Source organism: Chaetura pelagica, unplaced genomic scaffold, assembly GCF_000747805.2.
Source record: "Chaetura pelagica isolate M959 unplaced genomic scaffold, ChaPel_1.0 scaffold354, whole genome shotgun sequence".
Classification (NCBI taxonomy): domain Eukaryota; kingdom Metazoa; phylum Chordata; class Aves; order Apodiformes; family Apodidae; genus Chaetura; species Chaetura pelagica.
The window spans coordinates 1230058-1246852 of NW_009953299.1; the positions used below are offsets into that span (position 1 = coordinate 1230058).

The window sequence follows — 16795 nt, forward strand, 5'->3', positions numbered from 1 at the left end:
GGTGATACCCAAGGTGTGTTATTTCCAAAAGAATGCAAATTCACCAGCATTCACATTTTCAGGTCTAAACCACTAATTTTGTTTATACATTTTGTATCTATTCCTCATCCTCCATCAGAAGCAATTCTGTACCTTGACATTGTCATAGATTTTTCTAAATAAGTAGATATACAGTACAAAGTGTAGATAGTGAAACAAATAAGCACATATATACAGTCTTTGAAAGGCATTTTTGTGACCATTTTAGCAGTGTCTATAGGAAACATTTAAGATAGTCACATTCTGCTGATACCACTGTATTGCAAACTGTCAAGCCACATTTTTTAAACTTGTACTGCATTGTATATTGTACAACAGAAGAGAAGACAATCATTCTTAAGGTGTGACACCATGAAAAAAAATATAAATCACTAGACTGAGTAAGGTAACCAGCACAGGGCTTAATTTTCCTGAGGTTTGTAAGAATTTTTTAAACAAAAATCACAGTGACCAGGCTAAACTGCAAACATACTGTTAAGTTTTAAATATACAGTTTATACATAAGTTCTGTGCATGGTTGACTCAACTGTGTATGTTCACACTGATGTTTCCTTTAAATGACTCGCCACTGCATAATACTTGTGTCTTTTCCTCCCGTGGAGATGAGATGGGTGTCTTCACAGAGAAAATCTACATTAGTTACATGACTACTGTGGCCACCGTACACATGGCTTGGAGCCTAGAAAACACCAGATTAGTAAAGACAGAAACTGTCATCAAAACATAAAGTTATAACAGAATATGACAATGAAATCAAGGCATCACACAATTCTCTTAAAGGATTTTAATATTAAATTAAATTTTAAATTTAATTGTAATCTCAATTAACCTTAAGCAAATCCCTTAGGCATATACCTATTCCAGGGGTTTTTTTGTTGTTTGTTTTGGGGCTTGGTTTTTTGCCTTTTTTTTTGGTAGTTTGTTTTGTTGTGCATAGGCAAACAACATCTAATGCATTTGTGCAAGTTAAAAGAGTACATTTTTTGGAAATACCTTACCCTAAACTGTGAACATGGATATGAGAAGAGATGCACTTTGCCAAAATCATCTCCTGTTGACAGCAGTTTTCTCCCATGTGATCGACAGACAGCGTTGATATCTGTTCCATCTGAACCTTCAGGCCATACACCTGAAACACAGAGGGACTAATTAAAGTTTTTTATAATGGAAACACAAGTGACAGCTTAAGTTTTTCTTAAAATATTAAAAAAGGATTAGTTATTTAAAAAAGAAAAAAGAAAAAAGGTGCATCTATAAAAATAACTGTAGCTGAGTCAGTATGTGCACTTCAGTACCAGCAAAAGAGCAGATCCCAATAGGAAATCAAGCACATAAGCAAATACTGTATTTCCTCTAGTAAGCAAAGTATTTTTTACTCTGAAAAAAAAGAATACTGCTGAATTACAATCATGTGTCTGAGTCTGAAAGAATTTTCATCATTATGTAGATAAACAACCGTTACTGCTTTTCTTTTACCTGCTGTGTATGTACAAGCTAAACATACCTTCTTCATACTGTTATAGTCAAAGAAACTGCCTATCTGTGACTGAACATACTTTCTTTATATTCCGAAAGTCTAAAACCTATGAAACAAGAAATTATACAGTTTAAGATGCCATTTAGTAATTATAGATCCCCCAAAAAGAAACTGAACTTGCTATAAATTTTTAAATGCTTTTGGTTTACTGTAAGTTACTCCTTCCTCACGAACTGTACTCCTTGCTGCTCTTGCACAAAGTGCTGTCCTGCAAGTAAGCTCATCAATGCAAGGATCAAATCTATGCACAACATCTTGAAAGTCTCTGAATACTTGTCTGTAACAAAATGTAACTGTAAGAAAAGCCTATGAGTTATTGAATTATTTTTTAATGCAGTACTGTGGGGGGTTTTTATTATTATTTTTGTAATTCAGAATTCTGCTCAACATAAACGACACAACTTTCAGAGATCACTGACATAATCAGTTATAATGTTTGTTCTATGATTTGGCAAAAAACCTGTCATTCTGATTTTCAATGACTGTCCCTATGTCCTACATCCTCTGCAGTGTCCCCCCTGAAGTCTCAACACTTGAGTGCATACTCTTTCTTTGTTGTTATTACAGATCAGGATGATACAGTTGCTAATCCCAGCTCCTGGAAGGATCCCTGCAGGCAGGACAGATTCACTCCCCAATTTGGGCTGCTGCTGATACCAAAACAGGCATCTGCCCTGCCCTGCAGAAACAGGTACCCTTTGCATGTCATTCTTCCCAAGCACAGTCTTTGTATCATTGCACAGCAATTCACAAGGAATAAGAGGAAGCCATTCCATGTCTGTAGAAGGAATTACAAACCGTTGCAAATAAGTTAAACAAAGTACTGATTTGTGGACTGCCCCTAACTCTTCTGATATGTGTGGAAACATTTCTTTGGTAGATCAAGGACAATAAAAAAGAGGCTTAAAGAAAAGGAGGGTGCAAGAAAAAACATGTTAATTGCTGCTCGTGGAATTATGATGATGTAGAATGAAACACACAAAAAAGCTGTTTCAAATAACTGCTTTGACTAAAAGGAGGCTTTATGAACATCAAACCCTAGCTGAAAAGAGTGTTCTTAAGGTCACTATGATGAGCTGGAGATAACCCCTAAAGAAAATGGCTTAAGAAACAAGATTTTTAAATGGGAAGGGATCACATCGGGGGTTTCTTTGAGACTCTGTGCTCTTTCCAAATTTATTCCCATCAGTGATACTGAACTGACTTCACTCTCAGTTTTTCCAAATGATGTAAACTGAGTCCCCTTTGCTGAAAAATTAGTCCATCTTTTCCCCTATCCTCTGCAGACGAAAGAGACCATTTCCTTTCCTCTCATTTGAAGATTGATGCCATGCTTTTTTCCTCCTCCTCTTCTCAAAAATAAATTACATCTGTTGTCCCAGAACAATATTGAGATGGATAATTCTTCTTGCTAGTCAGCATGTTATCTGTTGGTCCATCATGCAAAAAACAGAAGCAGCTATTCCAGCTGTGACTGAAGCAGATGCTGATAAATGGGCAATTTCTTCACTTTTTGCATTACATCCTTTTCATTATACATCCCACTAATGCATCTGGCTTTCCTACAATAGCATAATGCTGTTGATTCATGTTCAGCAAGAGTAATCTGGTCTTTCTGTAGATCTGCTCTCTTGCCTGCTCGCCTGTGCTCTTTATTTGTACAACTGGGCTTTGCTGTTCAAGTGTGTCACCTCTATTAAATTGACTTACTTTTTCATACATTTCCTCTATTTCTTGCTAATACTGCAGCTTCACACCACCTACAAATTACACACCATTTTAGCATCCATGCTACTAATAAATATATTCAAACAAGTGTAATATTGGTTGTACAGTCTTCTAGCCAGTTTTGAACCCAACCAGTCTGAGCTCTGCTTCATTTGTAATGCTGTCAGGCTTTGCACAGCATCTCAGATTTCTTCTGTTTCTGTCCTTCACCTCAAACACTAATTTTTCCAAAACTGGCATGTGATATGAACTGAAACCTTGGTTGCATATCCACCAGCACGTGGCTCTTCCAAGAGCGTACAGATTAGTTTGTGTTTTAAAGTTTTTAGTGCTTTACATGTGTTTGTATCACTAAAATATCCTCCCTTGAAGACACTTCTTTCCATGCTGTTGATTTTCTGTTGAATCATCTCTAAACATTTCCAGGCTGACTAATCTGTTCCTATACTTGAAGACAGGTGTTCAACAGATCAATATTCTTTTCCCCTCCTGCATTGGTTATGTTGATCTGCAAGTGCCATGCATTCTATTTGTGATTCTTATGTGGTTTTTCTCACTAGAGTGAGAAAATATCCCTAATTTCAGTCAGTCAGTAGCTACTAAAAAAGCAGTATACTAGAAGCTTCATGTCCTTGATGATGTGATTGCTTCATCTATGTCCAGGGGAGCAAACTGGCAAGCTTTTGAAGACCGTTCATACCAGGTGCTCTGAGACCCTGAAGTACTGAATAGTAGAGTCACTTCCAACAATATTGCACTGGTTTCAAATTTATAATTTATGAGCTTCTTCAATTTATTATTCTAACCACTAACTTTGCACTTTATCCTCTCCATATGATGGAGATTCTGAAGATATGATTCTGCAGATACTGCATTCATTCTGCTCCATTTCTGCACTTCTTTGCCTGTTCTCTGTGAGGTCCTGAAAATAAGTATTCATGGTCTTGAGATTATGCTAACCAATTGTTTTTACAGTTACAACAAGGCTCATCTAACTCAGATACTTTGAAAAGATCTGACTTTTAACTGCTTTCCAATCTACTCCCTCCCTACAGAAAGCAGAGGTCTTACCCTTTAATTACTGGCACTAACCGGTTTATTCAACCAGATTGTTGCAAGACTTCTAATAAAGATACATTTTAAAAAAATTAAAGTGTTGTCTTTTTAACACTTCAGCCTTAGCAGTGTCATCTCTCTTCATAGCAGACCAATACTGTCGTTGGCCCTTCTGTTATTTCTGTACTTGTTACAAGTATGTGTTTATGTTTAGCCTTTGTTTATGTGTCTCTTGGGCCCTTCAACAGCTTCTAATTTCTGCATTCCTCTTCCTTGTAGAAGAGCTTAATAACAGCCTAATCAAATTTGTGTCTTGCTGCCATTCCTGTCTTTCCTCTAGGCTGGCAGTTTGTGTGCTTTGTACCATCTAAGGAACTACCACATCTCACCTCTTCTCCAATTTCAGATCTTCTCTAACTGGGCTTTGGATGTCTGAAGTTTGCCTCCCTGAAGTCCATTATTTTCATTGCCTTGCTCTTTTTCTTTCCTATACTAAGGATTACAGCTAATAATTCCACAGCCATTCCTAAAAAAGATGTATTCACATTCTCACTAAGTTCCAACTCCCCAGATCAAATGTGGAAGAAACTCACCTCTAGGTGCTTATCTATTTCCTGAATCAGAGAAATTTTGACAACTTGCTGGTTAGACACTCTACTGCAATTCCTTTCCCAAAAGACACTGTAATAGTTAAAATCTTGCATTCTCAGCAATTCCTGTGATTTGACTGATTCTGTTAGCTATTTTAAAAATTCCATTCATTTGATCTTTCTGGAAGGATGGGCAGCAATACAACCCTGTGTGGAGAACGGGCCTACAAAAAAGTATGTCTCTCACTGAAATTGACTGTAATAGAGAGACATAACAGAAAAAAAATAAAATAAGGGAGAAAACTGTGGCAATACTGTGAGGTAGGGGCCGTGGCTGGGACTTCATCCCAAGCTGCACGTAGGACTGGGAGCGGTGGCCTAAGAGTGCAAAGCAAGGAATGCCCACAAAGACCATTGTTTGTGGGTTGTTACTGTGCCCATTGCCCGCTGCTGCTGGTACAAAGGAGAGAGAAGAAAACAAGACAAAAGAGAAAGAAGGAAAACCAAATAAAAGGAGTTGAGGTGAAAGTAGCCCTACCTAAGACCACCACAGGCCGTGACTTTGCCACCAGACCCAGGCCCAGTGAGGAAAACAGCTCATCGTCAGACTCCTTGCCTCTCCAGCGCTCCCGAGATGGCAGAAGAAAGCTCTTCAAGGTGATGGCGGTGAGTGGCCCTGCCACCCATGCTGTGCCCAGACTCTAAAAAGAGCCGTCCCCTGTGCCCAGGCACAGGCAGCGTGGCTGCCAGAGGCACCAGAAGGACAAAGGCAGCAGCTGCTGCAGCCCCTGCTGTCCCTGCCGCTGGTGCCACTTGCACTGGATCTGCCACCACTGCCACAACTCGCCTCACCCCTGGCTCCAGGTGGGCATGAGCACAACAGCACCATCCAAACCTTTCACTTCTAACACGTTCTCCCCTCGGGATGTGTCACTGGCCCCTCACTCACATGCACCTCGTCGACTCTATATGGGAAAGGCTTTGGGCTTTCTCTACTCCTAACTATAATAGTCTTTTTTTTCTTTTTCTCTCTTTACCGACCGGGTACATTTACATATCCAGTTTTACACACACACACGCGCGCGCGCACACACACACACACACACACTTTGAAAACTGTTACAGCAAAATGGTATTTTAAACACATAATCTGTGTGTGTGTGCATTTCTGAGAGGAGCTCATGGTTATATATCCAGTGGAAGCAAGCCACTTCCCAGCCAGGGATGGACCCACCAAAATCATTAAGAAGGCTATAATTTGCTGTCAGAAAATCCTGATAAACAAACAGGGCGATTTTGCCCTGAGATAAGGTGGCTTCAACCCAAACCTAGGTTTGGATCATGACACCCTGCCACCATTAATATTCTTTTCACCTATAATTATTATAAATTATCTTTGTAACTTTCCAGCCTGAACCTAACTGTATAGCTATGAATCCTCAGTATATATGGCACCATGTTCCCTCCTTGTGCATTACATATATTTTCTGAGTAAGTTTATACCTTTTTACTTTGAAATTCCATTCATTTGATTAACATCCTCACAATCTCTATGCCATTGCTAAAATAACAAGTGTATATTAAAACTAACAGCTACTTGTATTTATTCCTCATCTTGTTGATTTAGTGTGCAATAAACCAGTTCAGCATGGAGGACTGTAAGTATAAAAATGTATTATGCAGTTTCCTTAAGTCCCCTATTCACCCCAAAGACCATTTTGTTCCACAGTCTTGTTCCAAAAGCTGATCTGTTGTAAGGGCAGGGAAAAACCCCAACGCGTGATACTCCTGTCTATGCACCAAAAGCAGCTCCATATTCTAACAGCACTATATTTTGCATAAATCCAAATACTGAAGTAGGGAATACTCATGTCAGAATAGCTCTGTAACTGTGTGTCAGGTATACTCAGCCCAGGAATATGTTAATAGTTCTGTAAGGGTCTTCATCCCTCATACGAGAAATCCATCATGTCAACACGCAACAGGCCTTCTAGGATTCCCTCCTCTTACTAAATCTGCATGTTGTAGTGATACCCAAGCACTGTTTGTCAATTAAACTACAAAAAATTTGAATGTGTCTTTCCAGCATATTGCTACTGCCATCCCTCCTTCAGGCTCTAAAAACATGTCCTTTCTGTCTGCCTTCAAACACATCACTGCATCTATTTTACTTGAAACATGGGTGGAAATCTTCCTTGCTTATGGCTTATACCAAACCAGGCTCTTCCCTGAACTTCTACCATGGCTTCCTAATGTATCCTGAGGACTCAAGAATCTTAAGCTTCTCACACTCAGCTTTTGTAACAATCTGGCTAGTTCTGCATACATAGTGGAATGAGTACAAAGCTTCAGAGTACATGGGGGAAAGCAGCTCCTTCAAAACTGGCAGAAGTCCCATGGAAACAAACCATCCTGATCTTGCTATGTTGTATTTCTTTCCTCTTACATTCTTTTAACCTAAAATAATTGCTAATTATTGTATCAAAATGCATTCTAAGTACTTAACGATGGAGACTGTCATGTGTTTTGTGTTTGCACAGTGACTACTGCCAATGAAACCGGTTCTGGAAAGGGGATCTGGCCCAGTAGCTGCCTAAATGGATGATAATTCCATAGAACTGGTACTTTAAATTAAAAATTATGAGAAGCAGCTCTAGTGTGACAGAAAGGGCAGCATGTGATTTCTTCCTTGTCCTCCACTTATGTTGTGATTTAATATTTATACTTGAATCTACAGAGAATATGAAATCAGAGTCTTTCTGGATTGAAATAGGAGGACAGATTGTAATAAAAATGGCATAACAGAAGTTGTGCATTTTCCCCTGAAATATGAATAGTCAAGTTTCATAAGGAAAAGTTGGCAATCCAAGTATTCTTTAATAACAAGAATAGTAAGAGTTTGTGAGAGGAATGAAACTTACCAAAAACATGGAATCCTAGAGTACAGGTGTATGTGGCCCATTCTATATCTCTAGTTGTTTCAACACTCACAACTTGTTTACAAGCAGAGGGGATCCCTACAAAAGAAAAAAAACAACCCCAAATGATAATATTTTTATTTCTCAAATTTTATAGATTTCTGATTGTACCAGATTAATTAAAACATATGGTCTATCTTGGCAGTTAAATTATCTCATTTAAATTTTAAATCTGTATTAAACTGTCCAAACTTTGCACAAAAGGACTAAATATAATTCTTACTCACAGTATAAGATTTCATAGTCTCCTGAATTAGACACAAGATATTGTGAATTAACAGACCAATCCAGATGAGTAATGAAGCTGGAATGACCCTACAAAGAGAAAATTTTATATTAACTGCACTAGAAGTACCTCTCAATGTGACAGTATTAATACAGTGCTGCAAAACAACTTAAGTTGTTCATATTGAAGATAAAGCAAGGTTACTTACTGAACATTTGCCAATTCTAGTGTACTTTCTTCCATTTTCACTTACACCATATATATAAATACAGTTGTCATGGGAACCTATTGCCAAGAAGTTTCCATCTATAAACACAGAATTGAACAGTAATTATCCCTGTAAGAAAGAACTTAGGCTGATTTTGAAAAGTTAGTGTGTCAGAGACAAGAGGGAATTTTCTTAAAGGCTTTGATACAAAAAAATTAAAAAATAAAATTCTATTTTTTTTTCTTTTTCAGTTGTACATTGATGCAGGTTTCAAGATTACAAAACAGCAAATTTATAAAGCAAATACTACTGTTTAAACACATGGCACTTCTGGAAGCAGCTGTAGCCCATTTAGGGCTAACCTGATTGCAACAACCTACACAGTTAAGTCGTATTTGTTTATTTTCCCAGTGAAACCATTTTGAACATGTGGGGGAAGGGAGGGAAAAGAAAACTAAAGCTTAAGATACCACCCATTCAGTGTTGCCAAAGTTTCATGGCATCTTTCTTTTCAACTTCAGTACAGCAAGTGGGGAATTATTTCAAAACAAACCAATCCCAATTTTAATTAAAAAAAAATATATATATATTTCTTTTTAAACCAGTAAATAAATGCTCCCAAACCTGGTGAGTAACGCATTACAGACAGCTGTTCATTTCCATCTGTGTGTACAGTGACCAAGTCTTTTGTTTCTGTGTCAAACACAAACCACCTGTTGTAAATACAGAGAGAGGCCAGTAAATCTTTCCAAAAGAAATTTAAATCTACCATAATCTTGACCAACTTTTCTTCTGTCAAAATAGCATAAGTTTTACACCAAGAAAAGAAAAACAGCAACTGCTACTCAGTTTGGTCTATTTTTACTTTAACAGAAGGATAGTTTCTCTCTCATGTTTTTTAGCCAGTAAAATAATCAGACATTGACCCTGGCATCAATGTTCAGATTTTAATTTGTTTTACTCCATATCATGCATTAGAATAAAGTAAGCATTATATATTATGACCTTTCTCCATTAATGACTCTCCTCCATGCTATGTTTATATTTAAACGGAAGCCTACATTAATTCCTAGAGCAAAGGAAAACACAAGCAAGAAAACACAAACAAGACAGAAGGATTAGCTTTATTTATAAATATGTTAACTAATGTATTCATGTTTTATTAATTAAATTAATTCATTTCAAGGAACCAAAATGTAATTTGTGGAAACATGGAGCAAGGACAAAGATAATATTTGCATCTCGATACTTCCATCAATTTATTAAAGACAAAACAAAGATTCGTCTTAAAATCTCTCCTTTTTATTTCCTTTATTTAGCAAAGAAACTAAATTTAGCTACAGAAAATTCTTTATTTAGGACTGAAATACAATCTGAAATAATCTTAGTTTAAAACCTATAGGCATTGTGTGTGTTCTCAATGAAGTGGAACTGTCTGCACTACTGACAGCAAAGTCTGCCCTCAAGTGACATTATAGGAGAGGATGAAGTTCAGGCAGAGGCACTTCCTTCCTCCTTGACAGACAAGGCAAGGTTAAACCCCGGGTCTGCTGCTGACCCACTATGTGACTCAGTCTGCCCTGGAAAATGGAAACAATATCTTTCACCTCAGTTTTGTCTGCCATTCTCATGTCCTAGACTCTTCAGGCAGAACAAGTCTCTTAATATGCATTTTTACACTATGTCTAGCACACTGGAACATTTGCCAAATTTTTGTTAAAGCCTCTGGTTGTCAACTGCTTTAGAGATAACAAACGTCTTGCTCTTGCTAAATTTTCCAACAAGCAGCTATTTCTATGTGATTTCCTCTATGCTGGCCCACAGACCTCAGAGGAGATCTCCGTGCACATCTGCAAAGTTAACTCATTATCTCAAACTCCTCTTTTAGCCTCTCCTTTGCCATGATGGACACAAAGGTTTAACATTTAGGTCACTGGTATGGTGACAGCACCACCCACGCATGGTATCACTGATAACCTGGACTTCCTGCCCTCTCCAAATCCATCTCCTAGCACTAATCTTACATTGTCCCCCTCCCAGGGCACAAACCATCAGTTTATTCTGTGTCCATGCCACACTTGGTTAACACAGAGTACTAGTCCAAGACTAGAATTTCTAGGCACTGAGGCAGTACAAATAAATTTCTCTCTGAAATTCAATATAAATCAAGAGGGGGTGAATATATGTCCTGCATGCATATGCAAAACAAGACTGTGAACTTGGACTTGAGCTGGAAAGATCATGTAGTGTCTGTTGGAGCCCAAGGCACAGCTCTGAGCATCTTACCTGCCAGTCAGTGTCCCCACTGCAACAACAGATGCTGAAGGATGAAAACCTGAAGACTGGGCTGGATCCTGAAATGTTTCAGAAGAAAGCACACTTTTTAACCAATATACACAAAAACACAGTTCAATTACCTGCCTCAGGAATAGGGTAAGTCTCTCTTGGTTTTTTTGTGGGGTTTTGTGGGGTTTTTTGTTGGGTTTTGCCTGTTCGTTTGGTTAGGCTGTTGTTTTTTTAAGTTTTTGTTTGTTTGGCTGTTGTTGTTATTTTTTTAAATACAAACTTGAGGGGGAAAAAAAGCATTTTTACCTGATTGAAATATTACCCCAAAAAGTTTGGTTTGTTTTCCTCTATGCAAGGCCACTGTTTTCTTTTCTTCACTATCTAAAAATAACTTGGCAAGTGATTTCGTAACAGTAATGTTGGCAAAGGCAGCTTCTCAACAAATCACAAACAAGTAAGAGATAGAAATAACATATTAAATTAGAGCTGACCTAAGAATTAAGTATCAAAGCTGCAGTTTACCTACTGTCTAAAGGAAAAGCAAGTACCTTATTCATCAAAGGTATGTCTCACTTTGCATGGAGGGGAAAAGCCTAACCTCTACACACAGCAACACCTTTTCTAGCACCTGCCACTTGTAGCTTAGTGGGAGATTAAGAGCATGAACAAGGCTTCTTACTCTGACATGCAATTTTAAGACGTTTTACTTTGTATAGTATATTGCTATGGAGTCCAGTGCAATTGCAGTGGTTTTCTTGCAATTTACCTAAAAAACAAGGTAAGCCCTTTCATTCTAATTCTTGTTCAGTTACAAAGAATGAGCTCCAGAACTCTTCAGGTTATAGCAGAAAGACACAAAATAAATAGCTTGTTTTTCTGATACCTGCAAAAAGTAATTTTTAAATATAAGCAAAAAACGTGCAGGGGTGTATCTCACAAAAATGCTTATATCCTTGGTTTTCTATATTCTAAACCAGTATCACATTGTAATAATTTTAATTAACCTGTTTACATTTTTAGCAATTTGTATTTACTAGTTCTAGGCACTAGGTGTAAGGGATATACTCATTAATTTTAAACAAATTACTAATTTCAAAGATGTTACTAACTAAAGAAATTTCAAAGAACTGCTAAGATGCAGAATTCCTATATGCATGATCTAAACCACTACAGTAGTCCAGAAAGGTAAATTTGGTATTTTTTCTAAGTATAATTTCACAGTAAATACTAAAATATAAAGCAGAGGTTCAAACAGTGAATTTAATCTAAGCAGTAACTTGTGCTCATAACTAGATTAAAAAGATTTTACATAGATCTCTAACAAAATAGGTTAAAATGAAATAATTTATTTACTCTAGATAATCAGTCACTAATTTATCAAACTTATTGTCTAGGACAATTCAAGTGGTTAATAAGATTATTATCAAGATCAGTAACAGAAATCTTGCCTTAATGAAGCAGTGTGTACTTGCAGGGGAAAAAGAAGAAAATCTAAGTCTTATTAAACAGTCTCGCTATTATTGGCATCAACCTTTTGGAAAGGTTTGAAAATAATCAAGGTAAATAAATCAGTTTCTTAAACATTTCAATAACAACAGTTTCTTAGAGAGTGTCTTATATTGGCAAGACCACAGCTAAATATTAATTGAAGGTCACTGTAAGTCATAACCAGCTCAACTCCAGTTGTTTTTTTTATAGGACACAAAGGCTAAAACAGTGGAAAAAATGTCCCCCCCCCCCTTTTTTTTTTTGAGTTGATGATTACTTAAGTAACTTTATTTTCAATATAGCAGTTTATCTGATTAACAGATTTCTTCCTGTTCCCTATGTTGTACGTATCTCCACTAATAATGTTTCGTTATCGACCCAAATGTATATTGCTCGTTAGACTGCAAGAGACCAAAGTGCCAAATTCTGCACTTCTCTTTATGACTATAAGCCTTTCTCAGTATATTGTTTCTGAAATGATAAATGTATCAGAAGGACTAACAACTTATTATTCCAGAACTTTTGAAAGTGGATGAAAGTACACAAAAACATACACCTTTACACCAAGCAGAGTGAAGGTTCACATTAGTACCTGCAATTGAAATACATGATGATTTTTTTCTGATAAAAAAGAAACTTATTAGGAAAGGTTAAAAAAGTGTATCAATTATTTTAATCTCCAATTCAGAATATTTATAAATAAGACTTGCACAAAACCAGTCATGCACTATTTCTAAATTATCAAATTAAGTCTCCACAAAAAAACCTACGCTGGAAATCAGAAAGGTTTATCTGAAAGTTCCCAGTTGTGTCATTTTTTTGAGTCACTCTGAACTGCATGTGAAGGATTTCCACAATCTAGTGTGTTCATATTCCATTCAATGCAGTACACTACTATTGCTGTATTTCAAACAAAAAAAAGGCACAGGTTTATCGTTTCTTAGAGAGTTTCCCAAGACAGTTCCAGGAAAATCTGGTTTATGAATGCTCAGTGATTTTTAAAAACACTTGTTATTGTTGAAGTTCATAGCCTAAGTATACTGGTATTTATTTGATCCTGCATTTGGCATCTTGGTAGCAGTTCAAGAGATTTGTAAGCACATTAAAATGTTTTTGTCTCTCAAGGTTTGACCATTTCCCTGAGGCTCAACTACAGAACTTCTAAAGACTGAAGGGGAGAAGAGAGCTTATTTTTAAATCCAAGCATATTAACATATTGTAAACCCTAAAAAGATTAGGGGGTAGGAAAATGCAATTATCTGCCTGCTTCTGAGAAAAAACAGAGCTCCATCTCTGGGGCACTGGAACTGTAGATCTGGCCTATCCAATCAATTTAGAAGGCAACAAAAATACGGATTGTAGAACATATGACCTTAGTTAGACAGAATAAGTTCCAACTTCCACGTTCACCAAGCAAGTATGATTTAACAAGTGTGTACAACTGGGGTAGGATGCTACAAGAGATGGTTTGGCAAATGCTGTTCTGCTAAGGTTGCTGCAACTGCACACACTTGTGCAGATGGGTTGTATTCAAGAAGTCTTATCAATACTAGCTTAAAGTGTTATGTAGGCCTGAAAATGAACATTTTTTTTAATGAAAGGGGTGCATAATTAAGATTTTGAAAACTTCATGTAAACCAATAAAGGATTATTGACTACATCAGCCAGAAAACACTTTAATCAGCAACGTGAGGGCCATCTATATTTTCAAACCTGTGTATTTGATATATATCTACACCAGGTGCTGTTTTCTTTTCCTGAAGGAATTTTTGCACTTATCCACTGTACAGAGGGCAGATAAAAATGATTGAGAAATACCTCTATAATCTTGTTCCAGATAGGACGATGAGTGGTAGCATCCCAGAGGGTAATGTGTTTGTCATGTCCACAAGTGAAGAACTGAGGTTTAGAGGAATGGGCTGCAAGTCCCCAGAGCTCATCTGTGTGGCCCTACACAAGTAGAAATGCTTTTTGACAAGAAGGACAGTACTATCAAAACTAAAGATGTTTAAACAGGATTAAGATGACCAAACTATATATTAAAGCATTCAAAAATTCCTTGGCTTAAACACATGCATATTTATAATGCTATTTATTTCCAGATTTATTGTAATAACAAGTCAAATAAATGCATATTTATGAAACTGAACTTTAAGCAATACTTCCACTTCTATTACACACTTAGAAATGCTCTTGTAAGACAACAGCTTACCTGAGTAATTGGGAAAAAATCTCCTGTTAACGTGCCCTGTAGGACGAAGTTTCTAGTGGTTCCTATTAATACAACGTCGCCTTTTCCCTCTGCTACTGTTCTTATTGGACCAAACTGCTCTGGAATCTGTGGTCATAACAGACAAACAGATAAGTCATACAATTTGTCCAGTGTTGCTACTTTTAAAGACACATGGTCTAGCAAATGCATTTTAATAAACGTTGCATGGAGCAGAAATTAAATGAATGAATAAATGTATGCTTGACTTTCAAAGGTTTACAACAACTTGCATCAACTCAGTAACTGTAATACTACAAGACATCCTTATCTACAGGTACAAACAAAGGAAGTATTTCAACAAACAAAATGTTCCTTCATGCTGTGTTAACTTGGTCATATTTTAACTTCAGCTGTGATATAATACTAAGTACTTCTATTCAGACAGTGTGTCAGGCTGTGTATCTCTAGTACTTTCTTGCCAGGAATGTTTCTTTAATTGGAGCCTAGGTTCAGAAAGAGTTGGTGCAAATCTCCAATATAAAGCTCAAAGGAAGACATAAACTTTAAAATAACAAGGAATACCACTGTATGAAAAACTGCATTCATTGTATAAACAGACGTGTAGTTCTGGCAAAACAGATTCCGCTTTAACCTTTTGATCTTCTCATCAGAAGACAGCTAAGATTTTATTGAGTAGCAGAGTAATTTCAAGCTAGGTGATATCACCTCGGTTTTGTGAAGTTTTTGGTAATTCCCATTCCAAGATATCAGCTTCCGGTCTTTTCCGCCTCCTGACACCAGGGTGCCGTCTCGCAGCATGCACAGTGCAAATATCCCGCCCTCATGTGCCCCTTGAACTGCAAGGCTTATTCTGTTGGTACCTAGAGAGAAGAAATGAATACTGACTTACTCAGTTTAATAGCTCCTTTTCCCCCCAGGTTCTGGTTTTTTTTCTCCATTTCTCTACTGTCAAGGATTATATCTAAACAATGATCACGTGTTGCACCAAATAGCTGAGACCCACAGGAGAGACTGAATTTGTGCATCTGTAGAACACATTCCCTCCTTTTCAAAAACAAAAAGTAAACATAATGAGTCTAGTTCAAACAGAGTAAATTAGGTTCACTTAGACTTTTCATGGGGGTTTCAGCTAAAGTATTTGACATCACGTTTGACCTGCAGTAGCACTATGCACCTTATCAACAAAGATACCATAACCCAGTCACTTGTTATCCTCCAAGGATTTTCCACAGCGTCCATACACCTAATTTGCACTGAAACCTGACTAAGCTAACGGTCTTCCTATATCTGGGAAAAGGCACTGATTCACTCTCTGAATGAGCCTGTTCTCCTTAGTGAATTTGGCTTATTCAGGAACCTTCTTAGACTCAAAAGACCTCTAACCAACGATATTGGATTAAATATCTCTAATTTGATGAACCGTTATTATTATGAACTATAAAGAAATTATTACTAGTGATTCTATTACTGAAATGTGCACCTTGCATCAAAGCTTGGCTAACTTTAGCACAAGCAAGGGGCTGATCCAAGTTAGGAAGAACAACTGCTTTTTTCTTTATGAATTCCACTTGCTTTTATCCAAATCTATGGATATAATGTGTCAGTTACAGGTGATTTCTATTAAGAGAAGCTTTTGCTAAGGGTACTCCAAACTAGTGGAAGTAGCCCTCACTTGAACATAAGAGCTCTTGGGTCAAAAGTAGTAAAGACACAGAAAGTATTCCATATTAAGATATAAAAAAACCATTTTTGTCTATCCCATAAGAACAGGTAGAGGTCAGGAGATCTTGCAGCACACAAAGAATTCCCTTTAATCCCTGTGAGAAAGGGCAGAAGAGGCTGCTGGCAGTCAAGGCAGAAATTAGTCTACCAGCATGAAGTCAAATGGGTTCCTGAGAACAGTACTGATCCTGTTGTACCAACAGCTGCCACCATCTCCCTTCTCTGTTGATAGTCCAAAAAAACCAACCAAAACCACGGTGGAGATGGGACTACACAATTTCTAAGCTCTGCTTGGAAGGAAAGGTGTTCGAGTGTCTTGCTTTGAAATATCATAGGAACAAGAAAAGGAAAATAAAAGAGGAGCTGAGTTACAAACACCATATCCACCCTTTCCTCAACAGCAGTGTAGTGGTAAAAAGCACAAAGAGGTAACCAGCTGATAGTCCTTGGATGAAATAAAGTCTACAAAAACAGCTCAGTTAGTTAGGCTCAACTGTTATACTTGATTCACCGTGTGGCTTCTCAGGTTTTATATCCTTTGAGTACCTTGGGAGAAGGCATTGAGCAAACAAGAAGCAGGTATCATCCATGTCCATTCTTCCTTTACTAACAAGGCCTCTTTTAGGGGATTCTCCTTATTTCTGTGCAGAGCACCTCAGACACTAAGTAAAATTTTGGATGTTGCTGCTGTTTGCCTTCCAGCA

At 37.3% G+C, this 16795-nt stretch overlaps 1 protein-coding gene across 2 annotated transcripts in view; it reads right to left on the minus strand.

Moving 5' to 3' along the window:
* The window catches only part of EML1 (echinoderm microtubule associated protein like 1), a 51274-nt gene continuing 34479 nt past the window's right edge, over nt 1–16795 (minus strand). For both annotated transcript variants that reach the window (XM_009998015.1, XM_009998014.1), the window contains 10 exons: nt 15075–15229; nt 14349–14474; nt 13955–14086; nt 10649–10716; nt 8987–9075; nt 8363–8460; nt 8156–8243; nt 7872–7967; nt 1038–1168; nt 1–718 (listed from right to left, as the gene is read on the minus strand). In XM_009998015.1, the coding sequence (XP_009996317.1) occupies nt 593–718; nt 1038–1168; nt 7872–7967; nt 8156–8243; nt 8363–8460; nt 8987–9075; nt 10649–10716; nt 13955–14086; nt 14349–14474; nt 15075–15229 (1109 nt within the window). In that variant the 3' untranslated portion in view covers nt 1–592. The remainder of the gene's footprint in view (nt 719–1037; nt 1169–7871; nt 7968–8155; nt 8244–8362; nt 8461–8986; nt 9076–10648; nt 10717–13954; nt 14087–14348; nt 14475–15074; nt 15230–16795) is intronic.